The 15086-nt window shown below is 40.1% G+C and overlaps 1 protein-coding gene across 2 annotated transcripts in view; it reads left to right on the top strand.

Moving 5' to 3' along the window:
• The window catches only part of LOC120531752 (activin receptor type-1C), a 216895-nt gene that overhangs the window by 69284 nt on the left and 132525 nt on the right, over window positions 1-15086 (top strand). For both annotated transcript variants that reach the window (XM_039757443.1, XM_039757442.1), the window contains exon 2: window positions 5614-5838. In XM_039757443.1, coding sequence (XP_039613377.1) covers window positions 5614-5838 — 225 coding nt within the window. The remainder of the gene's footprint in view (window positions 1-5613; window positions 5839-15086) is intronic.

Raw genomic sequence — 15086 nt, 5'->3', positions numbered from 1 at the left:
TTGGGGGGCATAAGACATTTAGCCTTAGAAATGTCATAGTTAGTACAATACAATACAATACAATTTATTTTTGTATAGCCCAAAATCACACAAGAAGTGCTGCAGTGGGCTTTAACAGGCCCTGCCTATTGACAGCCCCACCAGCCTTGACTCTCTAAGATGACAAGGAAAAACTCCCAAAAAAAAAAAATTGTAGGAAAAAAAATGGAAGAAACCTTGGGAAAGGCAGTTCAAAGAGACACCCCTTTCCAGGTTGGTTGGGCGTGCAGTGGGTGTCAAAAAGAAGGGGGTCAATACAATACAATACACAGAGCAGAACAGAAGTAATCCTCAATACAATATAATAGTAATAGTTAGTCTTACCTCTGTGACAGTGAGCTGGAATTATGAGGTGGCTAGTGTGCGTGATGTTTTAAGATGCCCATTAGAAGACACGTATGACTTGTGATACAAAATATATGCCCCCCACCAACATACACTGGCTACATTAATCTGTTATCATCAGAGATGGTTAAATCATTTAGGCAGCATAGGTAGTCAACTGTCATCTGAGGAGTGCCATTTATGAAAATTAAGGGGCACACGCTCCGGACACTGAGGGTTGTAGAAGTATGATAATAATGAGTGGGCTCTGTTATTCGCTTGATGCCAAGTATGAAAGTAAAAGTGTGCCTGCTTAGTATGCCAAGGGGTGTGGGCTCCTTTAAGTCTGTGGTTTATGCACCTATGCACAAGGGTGCCGTTTGTTTGTGAAATTGAAGGACTGCGTTCTGTGGACACCAAGGGAGGAAAAAAAAATTAGTTGTCTGAAGTCTGATAATACTGAATACCCGCTATGGACAGTGAAAGGTGATGTCTGTCAACCCTGTCTAGAGCTCCAAATGGGCTTTGACCAGCTCTTTTAGTCATGTTATAAATTATGTAAAAACTATAAATGCAAAGAATTATTATTATTATTACACTTTGATAACACATTGTAAAACATGGGACAGTATGGTGGCACAGTGATAAGTAGTCTGGCCTTGCATCTTAGGCACTTTTTGTGTGGAGTCTGCATGTTCTCCTCATGTCTGTGTGCATTTCCTTTGGTTCTTCAGTTTCCTCCCACATTCTGATGACATGCAGGTTTGGTGAACTGGTGTTGCTACACTGACTCTAGTGAGTGTGTGTGTGTGTGTTCATCCTGTAGTGGACTGTTCTTATGTTGATATGTACCTGCTGTAATAAGGAGAGAACAAAGAGGAAAAGATTTGGGGATCCACCCTGTATATTGCAACAGGTAAATGCAGCAAAAAACAAATTGCAGAGTAACCACAAAGGACGGAGTCCAAATAGAACTAGCTGGGGAGGAGAGGTGTTTGGCTTTTATAGGTGGTGTGCAGAAAGAGGCGGATCCATCAGGGGAGTGGCAGAAGTGAGGTCAGTAGGAGGGCGGGGTCTGGACAGGAATGCAGAAGTTGATTCCTTTTTAGCTGGGTTTCCTTTGTGATGATCTGTAGAAGAGTGAGAAAAGAGGTTAGTGCACTTAATCGACTCCAACCCTACATCTTAACCTCAGTTAAGCCCTTTGGCTGCATCCTATGCGCACGTGTGTGACACTGCCTTGTGCCAAATGACTGTTGGGATGGGCCCCAGCTGCCTCATGACTCTGCTCTGGATAAGTATGTTCGTTTGTCAGGGCTTACAAACCCCTCTCTGACCAGTCTCATTTTGACAGACCCTATCAGCACAAGTGTACAAGGCTTGTTGTACACAAATGATAACCAGTGGTTCGAGAGTTTTGCTTTTATACACGAGGAGAGTTCAGAAAATGCCTGTTCTACCATTTAAAGTCCTGACTTTTTCATCTTGCTAGATGTGTCTGTCACAGGTGTCTGTCTACTGTTTTGACTGCAGAGAAGTCCCCTCGCTGCAAAAGTGCCCTCTGTCTGTACTAGCACTTCCTGTTCTGTGTGGTTTGACAAGCTGCTTTACTGAGATCAGAAGGTCAACTTGCCACTGTAAAAAGTGCAATTTCAGTTTTATCATGCATAAAAAATGTCCTTGATGCTTTTTATGATTTAAAGAATATAAAATATAACAAAAGCACACTCCTCTATATTTTGTTCTCGAGGCAGGGGAATTTCAATGCACCGTTGTAAGAAATGTAAATATTACTGCAAAAAAAAGCTAAAATACACTCACATACAAAACAGCATACAGTGGGAGAAATAAGTATTTGATCCCCTGCTGAATTTGTAAGTTGGTTCACTTGTCTCTAATTTTTATGGTAGTTTCATTTTAATGGAGAGAGACAGAATATCAACCAAAAATCCAGAAAAAACACATTTACATAAAATTTATAAATTGATTTGCATGTCATTGAGTGAAACAAGTATTTGATCCCCTACAACCCAGCCAGAATTCTGGCTCCCACAGATTGATCAATCAATCAATCAATCAATCAATCAATCAATCAATCAATCAATCAATCAATCCCAGATACTCCTAATCTTAACACATTATGTGTATAAAGCACCTGTCCACAGAATCAGTTTCTCCCATTCCATTCTCTCCACCACCATGGGCAAGACCAAAGAGCTGTCAAAGGACAACAGGGACAAGATTGTAGACCTGCACAAGGCTGGAATGGGCTACAAGACCATCAACAAGAAGCTTGGTGAGAAGGTGACAACTATTGGTGCGATTATTCGGAAACTGAAGAAATATAAAATGACCATCAATTGCCCTCGGTCTGGAGCTCCATGGAAGATCTTGCCTCATGGGGTGAGAAAAGGTGAGGGATCAGCCCAAAACTACACGGGAGGAGCTTGTTAAAGATGTGAAGGCAGCTGTGACCACAGTCACCAAGAACACCATTGGTAACACACTATGCCGTAACGGATTGAAGTCTTGCAGTGCCCAGAAGGTCCCCCTGCTCAAGTGAAGTGCCAGTGAACGTCCAAGCCTGTACTTGGGTTGTAGGGGATCAAATACTTATTGTTCTGAATGACATGCAAATCAATTTATGACTTTTATGCAATGTGTTTTTTTCTGGATTTTTGGTTGATATTTTGTCTCTTTCCATTAAAATGAAACTACCATAAAATTAGAGACGGTTTTTGTCTTTTTAAGTGAGCAAACTTACAAATTCTTCAGGGGATCAAATAATTATTTCCCCACTGTATCTCAGTGCTCAATATGCCTACGCAAATGCTTATTTGCTTGCTTTTTGAAGGCAAACTAAAGTTTATGAGTATAACCTCTAACATGTGATGAACTTAGTGAAAGCATATACTGTATGTCACATATTGGAATGATTAAAATTAATTGGCTACAAACCAGTTCATTTTCTAATTCCGGATTTGTGCACAGATAAACCAAGAACAGAGTATGATCACTCATGTAAGACCCATTGAAAGCAGCACAAAAAAGGCTGCAATTATGAATTAATGTGAAAGTGACAAGATCAGTTTCACACAGAACGCCTTAAAGTTTGGACAAATGTAAAAAACAGAGGGGAAGATTTGGACAATTAAAGCATCGGGACTTGAAATTAAAAAAAATAATAATTCGACTCATCTGTTAAATGTTACTCCTTAGTAAGTTTCTTAACCGTCTAATGATACAAACATAAATCTTACAACAGCACATGTTACAAACCTAACAGTGATTCACTGACAAACCCAATTTTAAAACCGTGTTGTTAAAAAAGAGAGCCTTAAATAGTTTGTTTAAAGGAAATATCCTGAACTATCTTGGAATTCCCTACTTCAGCTGTACAGATACAATAATGTTTACATTTGTATTCTTGTTATTGATTTTAAACAGTACTTTTCATGTACTAAAGACAAAATGTCAGATTATAAATTTAGAATGTGCACATAGTAAGATAGTAAGGTAGTCCACGATGATATCATTCTTTGTAAACCTTATGCTGAAATCCCCCCAAGATTCTAACAATTCCTCCATTGTTGTTACACTGAGAAAATCTCCGTATATAGCACACATTAAAATTCAAGCCCTGCATTTTTTATTTATGAATGCCAAGATTTGTTTATGTAATTGACAATCAAGTAACTATTTGGTGGATATACTAGTATGTTAAAGCTGTTACAGTTTGCAGTTTGTATATTTAATATTCTACTAGCTATCAAAGACATCCATCAATCCATTATCCAACCTGCTACTGTATATCCTAACTACAAACCCCGATCAGGGCGCCAGCCCACAGCACCAAGCACACATTAGGGACAATTTTGGATCGCCAATACACCTAACCTGCATGTCTTTGGACTGTGGAAGGAAACTGGAGCACTCAGAGGAAACCCAATCAAAGAGAGGTAATAGCAAATATTTTTAAAGGATTCTATCTCTTGCCCTACGTGCACTTTTGTGTGAAGGTTTCTTCACTGTCACTCCCTCTCTCAAGCACGTTCCTATAGAGCTTGCTTCTCAGACTCTGTCATTATTCTTCAGGTGCCTTGCTTACTTCCTGTCTCTGTCATTATTCTTCAGGTGCCTTGCTTACCTCCTGTCCACTTTTACACTTGCCATTTTTGAAGAAGACTCTCCTCATGCCTCTCGTGCTGTTTTGGCTCCTTCTGTGTTTCACACTTGTACTTCCTCTTTCATCGTGTCACCAAAGTGAAGCTGACCATTCACATTAAAGCCAAGCTGACCAATCAGATTGCTCAGAAGGACTGAACACATGGACTTTAGTTTTTTATTATATAGTAGATAGATTGCAGAAAAAAGCTAAATATTGTTTAATTAAATAATGCAGGTACTTATAATAATAATTAATTAAAAATATTAAATGGGATTTCTGTTTTTACCGTGGGATTGAATAGGTACTAAGTAACCTACAGTTTTACTGGTATTGGCATCGGATACATAAATTCTGATATTGTGACATCCCTAGTCTTCATAGACGTCTGTTCTGTTAGAAACTGTATTATCTAGGTTTTCCATGAAAACATGAGATTAAAAATATTTTTCAGCTATCACTACAAATCACATGAGGTAAATCACATATTAAAAGATATAATTTTCTGGGTAGAGTATTGCTTTAAATAATGTTTTTTTTTAAATGAAAGCGTGTCCCAACAGTAATGCGTGTAAAGCAGGAACCAAACCTGAACAGGGTTTCAGTCTATCGCAGCCTTTGGTCTTGTGGGAGGAAAACTGGAGTATCCAGAGGAAAAGTCATGCAGACTTGGAAGAACTGCATGCATGCAATGAACAGGCATGGGATATCGACAACTGCACTGTGCCACCCTGCTTTCCCTAGAATTACTCTCTCCTTGTCCTAAACAAACAGAATGATTGGGAGATTGTTTTTAGCAGTTGAATACTGAGCGTACTGGAGGTGCTTTTTGTTCTCTTTGTATTTTTTTTACAGCTGCCTAAATTCCATTTATCTTTTGTGACCTCTCTTTGACTCATTTCTTTCTCTGAATTGAATTGCACCATTAAAAATAAAAGCACATCAGTGGTAATTTAGTATTCCTGAATATTGCAGGCTTGTGGGGTTCGCTATTTAATGGATACCAACGGCTCTTGTGCAAAGTGGAAGGAAGTCAGATATGTAATATTTATTTATTTCTGTACTTTTTCTCATTTATTTTTCAGCACTAAAGTGTGTCTGTCAACTGTGCCCAAACTATACCTGTGAAACAGAAGGAGCCTGCTGGAACTCAGTCATGTTGAGCAATGGAAAAGAAGAAGTTCTAAAGTCTTGTGTATCTTCCTATGAAATGAAGGGACATGTATTCTGTCACAGTTCTAGCAACGTGTCAAAAAGAGAATGCTGCTTCACAGACTTCTGCAACAATGTCACACTCCACTTACCAAGAGGTAAATCATACTTCCAGTTACGTTAAGAGAGCTACAGTATTGCAAAAAAGCTCTGCTGAGTTGTTTTGGTTTTACATTTAATATTATTTGTCATTCAAATTTGATTTTGAATTTGGTATTCATATTTAATTTGCATCATTGTGACTGATTGCTGGTGTGTCAAGTGTCACCTGCACTAAGTTGGTAGAAGGTAGTTTAAGGGCCTGAGTGCTTTTATAGGAAATAGCACTGGTAAGGCAATGCTCCATTTTATTGACTGTGAACAAGTGGTGGCCACTGCATGGCCCTTGAGACAATGCTTATTACCAAGCTTTTACGGATGGCAGGCAGTAGTACAGTTGTGCGTTCCTGATGCCATGGTACTCCGTATGGGGATCAGCGGATGCACACAAGCCCTGTTGCAATTCATGCTTCCTTCAGTGGTGGTGATGATGAATTATCACAGGGAAAACAAGAGAGTTTCTGGGTGCATGTCCTCTTAAATGAATTTCATGTTTGAGATTATATCATCAAATTGTACCCGCCAGGTCGACATTGCTCACTAGAATCTTCGGAGATGCGCATCCTTTCATCAAACTCCTTTGTCAGGAGTGGGCTTGGTTTCTGCTCTTAACCTCTCCTTTAGCCCGCATTTTGCTTCTGGTCCTTAATATCAATGTCTGTTGCTATGCAAACGTAATTAAGCTTCAATCACAGGATGGAAGAAGCACTGAATATTACGGTTTGGCTCTTCTGTCTTTTGTTACCATTTAGTATTTTAAACCTTTATAGCCTTTCCTGTATTTTTGGGCCTGTGCAGGCTATATCTCTGCCTTTTGAGTTTCAGGCTATACTAGGGTTTCCTTTCTGTTCTAATGTAACCCATCATGTTCCAGAAGGAGTCCCAGCGCCCCATAAACCTATGCCCCAAGACCTGAGGTACACATTAAACATTCTAATCTACTCAGTGTTACCTGTACTGGTGCAGGCAGAACCTCTGAGAAGATTGGCTTTTCAGTTCTTCTCACCAGCTTGGAACCTAACTCTTTAAATTTGGATTGCAGAACTGATAGCCTGCCCTTTCTTATATAATTTATTCAAACATGCCTATCCACCCCTAGTGCACAAAGCCCTGTCTCTGAAGCAGACATGTAGTGTCAGTCGCGTAATAATTGTGTTCCACACTTTGACTTCCTCCCTGTTTCTGGGGACTGCAATTAAGGTGACCTGTTTGGTTTGTTCATCTCTGTCTACCACTTATGAATGATCAAAATCACCATATAGTTCAGGCAAAGTCCTGAAAATGGTTGGACACCTCCAACTCTGCTGGTGCAGGCAGAACATCTGAGAAGATTGTCTTTTCGGTTCTTCTCCCCAGCTTGGAACCTAACTCTTTAAATTTGGATTGCAGGGACTGATAGCCTTCCCTTTCTTATATAATTTATTCAAACATGCCTATCCACCCATAGTGTACAATACACTATCTCTGGAGCAGACATGTAGTGTCAGTCACATAATAATTGTGTTCCACACTTTCACTTCCTTCCTGTTTCTGGGGACTGGAATTAAGGTGACCTGTTTGGTTTGTTCATCTCTGCCTACTACTTCTGAATGATCAAATTCACCTTATAGTTCTGCAAAGTCCTGAAAATGGTTGGACACCTCCAACTCTGGGGTTGATGCCCTGGACAATGTGTACCTGCTTCTCTGTGCTTATATGTGCCACTGTGACCGCCTGCACCGCTCTGGTCTAGAGTCTCCTCCAACACTGCTTTAAATGTGCGCACAATAAGGACACCTGGTGAGGTGCTGCCTAGCATGAATGCTCAACAGTAGACTCAACTGTAGACTTAACAACAGGTTTAGACATACTGTAATACTTGTTTAATCTTAGTAGAAGCCAATAGGTATGTTCTGTTAAAACAAGCAAAAACAAAATCAGATGTTGAATATGAACATTGTTATAAGTTGCTTGTAATTTTTTTTTATTATTTTTCCCAAGAAACTGCACTTTTGTATACAAATCATCAATCCATATTTAATAGGAATAAAACAAACCACAAATGGCTGAAGTAGCCTAATACTGCAAAAATGCAGAGGAGTGGAATGTGTCTTTCTCCATTGCACAATTTATTTGTCTGCATTCCCACCATAACATTTAATCATGTAGCACGCAGCATGTTAAATTGGAGCTTGAGAGAAGTAGTACATTTTCTGAAAGGTGACAAATCACAAAGCCTTGCAGGCATACCAGTTTTTTTTATTACTAGTTTACTCTTTTACTTTTCGTTTTAAGATAATAATATTGCCTCTAACCCATACCTCCAATCTCATCTCATTGATTGGAACACCTGCCTCCAAGTAACTTTTGGCCAATAATTAGCCTTAGAGGTTGACAGACGTATTTCCATATTTAAATAATGTATTCAGCATTCACAATTGTTTTTGTGGTATTAGTTTATGCAGGTTGCGTTGGTCTATTATTGTGACCACAGTGTTGTGAGTGAATAATGCAGACATCCAGATAATTTCAGAAGGTTCTCAATGTTTTCCTTCCAGATCTAGAGAATGTTTAGTTTAATATACTATGACAATGTTTCTTAAATTATGATGTCTGGACTAGGTTTGTGCTCAGTCGTGAATCACAATAGTACTGAATATGAAAGGGTTGCGAATGGTTGGAGGAATGCCTTGTGTTGGGTCACATCAGGCAAGGGGAAACTTAAAGGATGATGATCTCCAAGGGGGACTCATGATAGTGATCGGTGGCGCTACTCTAAGCAAGAAAACCTGCCACTCCCAAGACGACAATCAGTGGCGATTCTCCAAGGAGGATGGGACGACAGTCAGCAATGATTCTACAGGGGGGATGAATCCCCTGGATGACGCTCTGTGACGAATGTGGGTCACAAATACACAAATAAGGCAAAAGTGGGTTGTGGGAAAAGACAAGTTTAAGAACCACTGTACTATGAGACACAATTAGGCACCTGCATGACTCCAAGCCATGCCTATATCATCTACCATTGCGATGTAACCTAAGAATAAAGACCACGATGTTTATGTAGCCTTGTTCTGGACCCATGGATCCAGATGGATGTGGGAGAATACCACACACAGACACAGGGGCAAACATATCAATTCCAATCAGACCATGTCCAGGATGAGATTCAAACCCAGGGTTCTAGAGCTGTGAGGCAGCACTGCATGACTCTGTGCTATTCAATTAGGACTGTATGCTATTTTTTTTTCTTTTACTTTAACTGTAGGTATTATTCTTGAGTTGACGCAATTGTCAAACCTTTTCAAAACAACCTAATAAAAGCAAATTATTTCACTTTCTATCTGAGTGATCAAAAAGTGCAATTTAGCGACTGTTGCCTCTTTTACTGGCATAAAAGCATTTAGTGAAATAAAACGTACCTTGTTCATGTGTAGGCAGACAAATAAAATGAACACGCACACACCTCGCCCTCTTTATGAAGCTCCTTACTCACTAAAAGAAATGTATTTTTTGGTATCAGAATGACCTTTGCTTTCTATTTTCCTCTTTATTAACCCATGTTCTTACTGCATCTGTGACTTGGTGGACTGCCTTTAGACACATTTTGACAAACTCTGGCACTGTTTTCTCTCCAATGATGCTGCTACTGCTCCATTTGCCCTTCGCCATCAAATCTTCCAAATGTCATCCAGCCCATCCAACTCTATTTAGCCATGACTATCTGAAAGCATTATGGCTTATATAGCTAATTACTGAGATTTATTACACAACATAGGGTGAGAGTAGGTATCATATATTATAAATAACACACAAGCTCACATACACTGCATTATACACTCATTAGTATTATTTGTATTTATATAAAGACACTGAGGGAGGCACGGTGGCATAGTGGTAGCGCTGCTGCCTCGCAGTTAGGAGACCTGGGTTCGCTTCCCGGGTCCTCCCTGCGTGGAGTTTGCATGTTCACCCCGTGTCTTCGTGGGTTTCCTCCCACAGTCCAAAGACATGCAGGTTAGGTACATTGGCGATTCTAAATTGTCCCTAGTGGGTGTGTGTGTGCCATGCGGTGGGCTGGCGCCCTGCCCGGGGTTTGTTTTCTGCCTTTCGCCCTGTGTTGGCTGGGATTGGCTCCAGCAGACTCCTGTGACCCTGTGTTAGGATATAGCGGGTTGGATGATGGATGGATAAAGACATTGAAGGCAAGAATAAGGAGGGAAGAAGTAATGGAGGCATTGAAAAGAATTCAAAATGGAAAGGCAACAGGACAGGATGAAATATCAGAAGAAGTGCGGAAGAGTTCATTAGAAGAAGTAGAGTAGATGTGTTGTGGGATCTGATACAGAAGATCTGTGAACAGTAGAGAATACCAGAGGAGTGGACAAACAGTGTGATTGTACCCATTTTAAGGAGAAGGGTGATATTCAGGATTGTGGAAACTATAGAGGGATAAAGCTGATGTCACACACAATACAAATTTGGGAAAGTGTTACATAGAAAAGTCTTAGGGAAGAGACCACCATAGGGGAGGAGCAGTTTGTTTTTATGCCAGTCATTGCATTTTAAGCAGTCTTTTCATTGAGACGGCTGATAGAGAAGCATCGAGAAAAACAGAAGGGAATGCTTATGGTGTTTATTGATTTGGAGAAGGCTTAAGATAGAGTGCAACATCATGAGGTCTGGAGGTGCATGAGAAAGAAAGAAGGATGTGAGGATTGTCCAGGATATGTATGAGGGAGTGAGGACTCGGGTTAAAAACATTGTTGGGATAACAGAAAAGATTCCAGGTAGAGTAGATAAGCTCCAGAGATCTTCTTAAAGTCTTTACCTCTTGGATTTGGTTATGGATGTGTTGAGTCCAACGGGATAAAAGACCTGCTGATGACATTGTGTTGTGTAGCACCAGAAAAGAGGAAGTGGAGAGGAAGTTGGAATAATGAAGAAGGGCTTTGGAAGATAGAGGGTTGAAGTTCAATAGGAAGAAGACAAAATGTATGAGGGTTACTGATCATCAGAATTCAGAGGTTAGCCTGCAGGGAGAAACATTGAAAAGAGTGGAGATGTTTAAATATCTAGGATCAGTGGTAGCCCAAGATGGAAAAGTAGATGCAGAGAAGAAGGTATCAGGTATGTTGTGTGATTTAAGACTTAAGGTGAAGGTTAAAGGTAAGGTTTTTAAGACAGTGGTAAGACTAGTGATGTACAGTATGTACCTGAGACTTGGGCAGTTAAGGGAGTGCAGGTTAGATGTGGCAGAAATGAGAATGTTGAGATGGATGTGTGGAGTTAAAAGTGCTTGACTGGCAAAGATGTGCAGGACCAAGTTGTTTGGAGAAGGTTGACCAAGCACATCAAACCCACATAGAAGAACAAACTGACAGAATAGCATTTCATGCCTTTCATTTGCAAACTACTGTAAGTTTTCATTGGATTAAGTATGAAAGGTCACATAATGAATATTTTGATTATTACACTTTACATTAATAAATCACATTATCTGAATTTACTAGCCAGCAAAGGTCACAGAATCAAATCTAGATGGAAGGCCAATCCAACACATAGTCACCAGTTAACCTAATCTGCTTATCTTGGCGATGGTGGAAGAAATGGTGGAAAGTCCAACAACTCACAAAAGTTGGCTGCAGAGATGAAAAACCTGACGCTGAATTGACAACTGAAGCCCACTCTTTGGACTTTTGTTCACCAATTGAAGTAATCATCACTGGGCAAACATTTATGTTATTCACTGAGTCAACTGTTCGTGTCATTAGTCCAAATGTTAAAATGTTTTGGCTTGGCAGAGGATTCAGCGATGTAACCGGCCCAATCTTTATCCAGTTCTTTTATCTGTCCCTATATCTCTTTATAGTTCTAACTGTACAGCATTTACTCTGAAAGGCACAACAAAATGCTGTCACTTCAGTCTTTTCAAAGGAGAAAGTTAATTTATGATCTGGAACTCACAGTGAAAGAGACAAGCAATAATCCTGTATCCTGCCCAACACATAGGGTTAATTTTTTTTTTTTTTAAGAATTTAAAAGCTTTCTCTGCTACCGTTTCCATGGTGTTTACTTGATATTGCATCTTCCTCTACAAGTGGAATTAACTGCTGCCTAAAAAGTACCCTTTGTATTATTGCTTTGAAGTAAAGCAGAGGGTACAGACCTATAAATACCTGGGAGTGCAGCTGGATGACAAATTGGACTGGTCTGCCAATACTGATGCTCTGTGTAAGAAAGGTCAGAGCCGACTATACTTTCTTAGAAGGTTGGCGTCCTTCAACATCTGCAATAAGATGCTGCAGATGTTCTACCAGGCGGTTGTGACGAGCACCGTCTTCTACGCGGTGGTGTGCTGGGGAGGCAGCATAAAGAAGAAGGACCCCTCACACCTGGACAAGCTTGAGAGGAAGGCAGGCTCTATTGTAGGCATGGAGCTGGACTGTTTGACATCCGTGGCAGAGTGACGGGCGCTGAGCAGGCTCCTGTCAATCATGGAGAATCCATTGCATCCACTGAACAGGATCATCTCCAGACAGAGGAGCAGCTTCAGCGACAGACTGCTGTCACCGTCCTGCTCCACTGACAGACTGAGGAGATCGTTCCTCCTCCACACTATGTGACTCTTCAATTCCACCTGGGGGAGTAAATGCTAACATTATTGAAAGTTATTGTCTGCTTTTACATGCATTTTTATTACTCTTTAATTTAATTTTCTATCTATCTATCTATCTATCTATCTATCTATCTATCTATCTATCTATCTATCTATCTATCTATCTATCTATCTATCTATCTATCTCTAAAAATACTACTTTAAAAGATGTAGTTAAATCCGTGTACAGTTGTGGTGATACATTTACATACCTTACCAGAATTTGTAAGATGTGTACCATACTTCAAAGAAAAGATGTTTGATTAGGCCAAAGTCATTTTGATTACTTTTAATGGAATCCAAATTAAACTATAAGACATCAAGGAATAGCACAACCATTAAACAAAACATAGTAATAAGGAAAATAATGAGATGTCCCTGTTCAAACGTTTGCATACCCTTAGTTCTTAATACTGTTTATTGCCCCCTTTAACATCAATGATGACATGCAGTCTTTTGTGACAGCTGTGGATGAGGTCCTTGATTTTCTCAGGCTGTAGAACTGCCCATTCTTCTTGGCGAAAAGCCTCCAGGTCCCGTAAATTCTTGGGTTGTCTTGCATGACCTGAACGTTTGAGATCTCCCCAAAGTGGCTCAAAGAAATTGAGGTCAGGAGACTGTGATGGCCACTCCAGCACATTCACTTTTTTCTGCTGTAGCCAGCAAACAGTCAACTTAGCCTTCTGCTTTGGGTCATTGCTATGTTGGAAGATCCAATTGCGTCCAATGCACAGCTTCCAGACTGATGCATGCCAGTTGTCCTCCAGTATTTTCCAGTAACATGCTTCATTTATCTCGCCATCAATTTTCTCTAAGTTACCTGTGCAGCTGTAGCACACAGACCCTGAGAACATTAGAGATCCAGCTCCATGCTTCACAGTAGGGACTGATGGTGTACTTTACGTCATGGGCCATGTTGTGCCCTCTCCAAACACTGTTGTGACCATAAAGTTCAATTTTGGTCTCATCACTCCAAAGGACTTTCTCCCAGAAGTTTTGAGTCTCGTCTTAATGCTGTTTGGCACATTGTAAGTGGGCTGTTTTGTGGCGTTGGCACAGTAAAGGCTTTTATTTCTTGCAACTTGACTGTGCAGCTCATTTTTGTTCATGTACCTCCTTATTGTGAACCTGAAACAGCAGCACCACTTGTTTAGAGAGAAGCCCGTGTCTCAGCTGAAATGGCTTGTTGGTGTTTCTTGGCACCTTGACAAATGAACCTGGCACGTGGGGCTAAAATCTTGGTTGGTCTACCTGACTGTGGCCTGGTAACAACAGAACTCCTAACTTTTCACTTTTTTATCAGAGTCTGAACACTACTGACAGGGATTTTCAGATCTCTGGATATCTTTTTATATCCTTTTAATACTTTATATAAATCAACAACCTTTTCTCGCAGGTCCTTAGACAGTTCTTTTGCTTTCCCCATAGCTTGGTATCCAGCAAAGTCAGTGCAGCTCTGCGTGTATGTAAACTTACGAACAAGCCCATTTCGGAAATTTTGGTTATCATTATGATTTAAAAACAATGATGTGATAATGGATTATTATAATTAAAAGGAAAGCTTTCTGCATGATTACTTATATTTTTCAAACAATGGCCAATATTCCACAAATACTGCCAGAGTATGTAAACGTATGAGCACAGCTGTATATATATGTTGGCAAAAGGCATTTAGAGATCAAACTGGCTTTGTGTTTGTTTTATCAAGAAATTCACTCTTTATTGCAGAAAATCTTCATTTTCATTTAGGATTAGTATGCCATCAGCTCTCAAACAATGAACTGAAAGAAATTAGCCGTGGTTGTGCATTGCTTCATTCCTGTCTATGTGCAAGTTCCCTAAATGTAATCTGGGTGTCTAAAGCTGATGTCACATTTCAAGACTTGCACACTGAGATTGCTGATCTTGTTGCTGGTCCATGTCACATTTACTGACTGAGGTCTTGCCTTCAAGCACAGTTGTCCTTGCCCCTTTTTGACAGCCAATAACATGCTGCTCTACAGTGTTGGCTCTGTTCGAAGGTCAGTTACAGATTTGGCCCTTATTTTGTTTTTTCTTTTCTGTCACGGTACATAAAACACAAGACATCAGACAGACAAGCTTTTCTTCTGTTTGTGTGGTCCAAAACACTTGTGTCTATTATTCCTCACTGCTGCATGATATGCGTTGTACTTCCAGATGAGCATTCATTGGTTGTCATGCACACAGAGCCCAAAATCCAACCTCTTTGTGGACTACTTGAAGTGAGTTGCCGGGTATGTCACTTAACGTGACTGTCTTCACAGGAGCACTCAACCAATTGCCTCGCCAAGATCATATAAATGAAAGTCACTGGAAAAGTTATCTAATGTGACATGGCCTTAATAAGGACTCCTTCTACACATTAAGCCACATGGAAAAGGTAGACTTTTTTCTCGTCCGATTTTATACCCTACTAAGCTTCAGAAACTGTATGGCAAGCACAAGGGAATAATAAGAGGCAGCACCATATAGCTGAGCTCCAGAGAAGCCAAACAGTATTTGACCTGAGTGCAGTGAAAATAACATCAATTACCTGGAAATATTCATTGTTAAAAAATGTAATAATAACTCTTTACTGCATACCACTCG

Source organism: Polypterus senegalus, chromosome 6 (genome assembly GCF_016835505.1).
Source record: "Polypterus senegalus isolate Bchr_013 chromosome 6, ASM1683550v1, whole genome shotgun sequence".
Lineage (NCBI taxonomy): Eukaryota > Metazoa > Chordata > Cladistia > Polypteriformes > Polypteridae > Polypterus > Polypterus senegalus.
The sequence above is the reverse complement of the archived record's forward strand: the minus strand, read 5'-3'. Positions and strand labels throughout refer to the sequence as shown.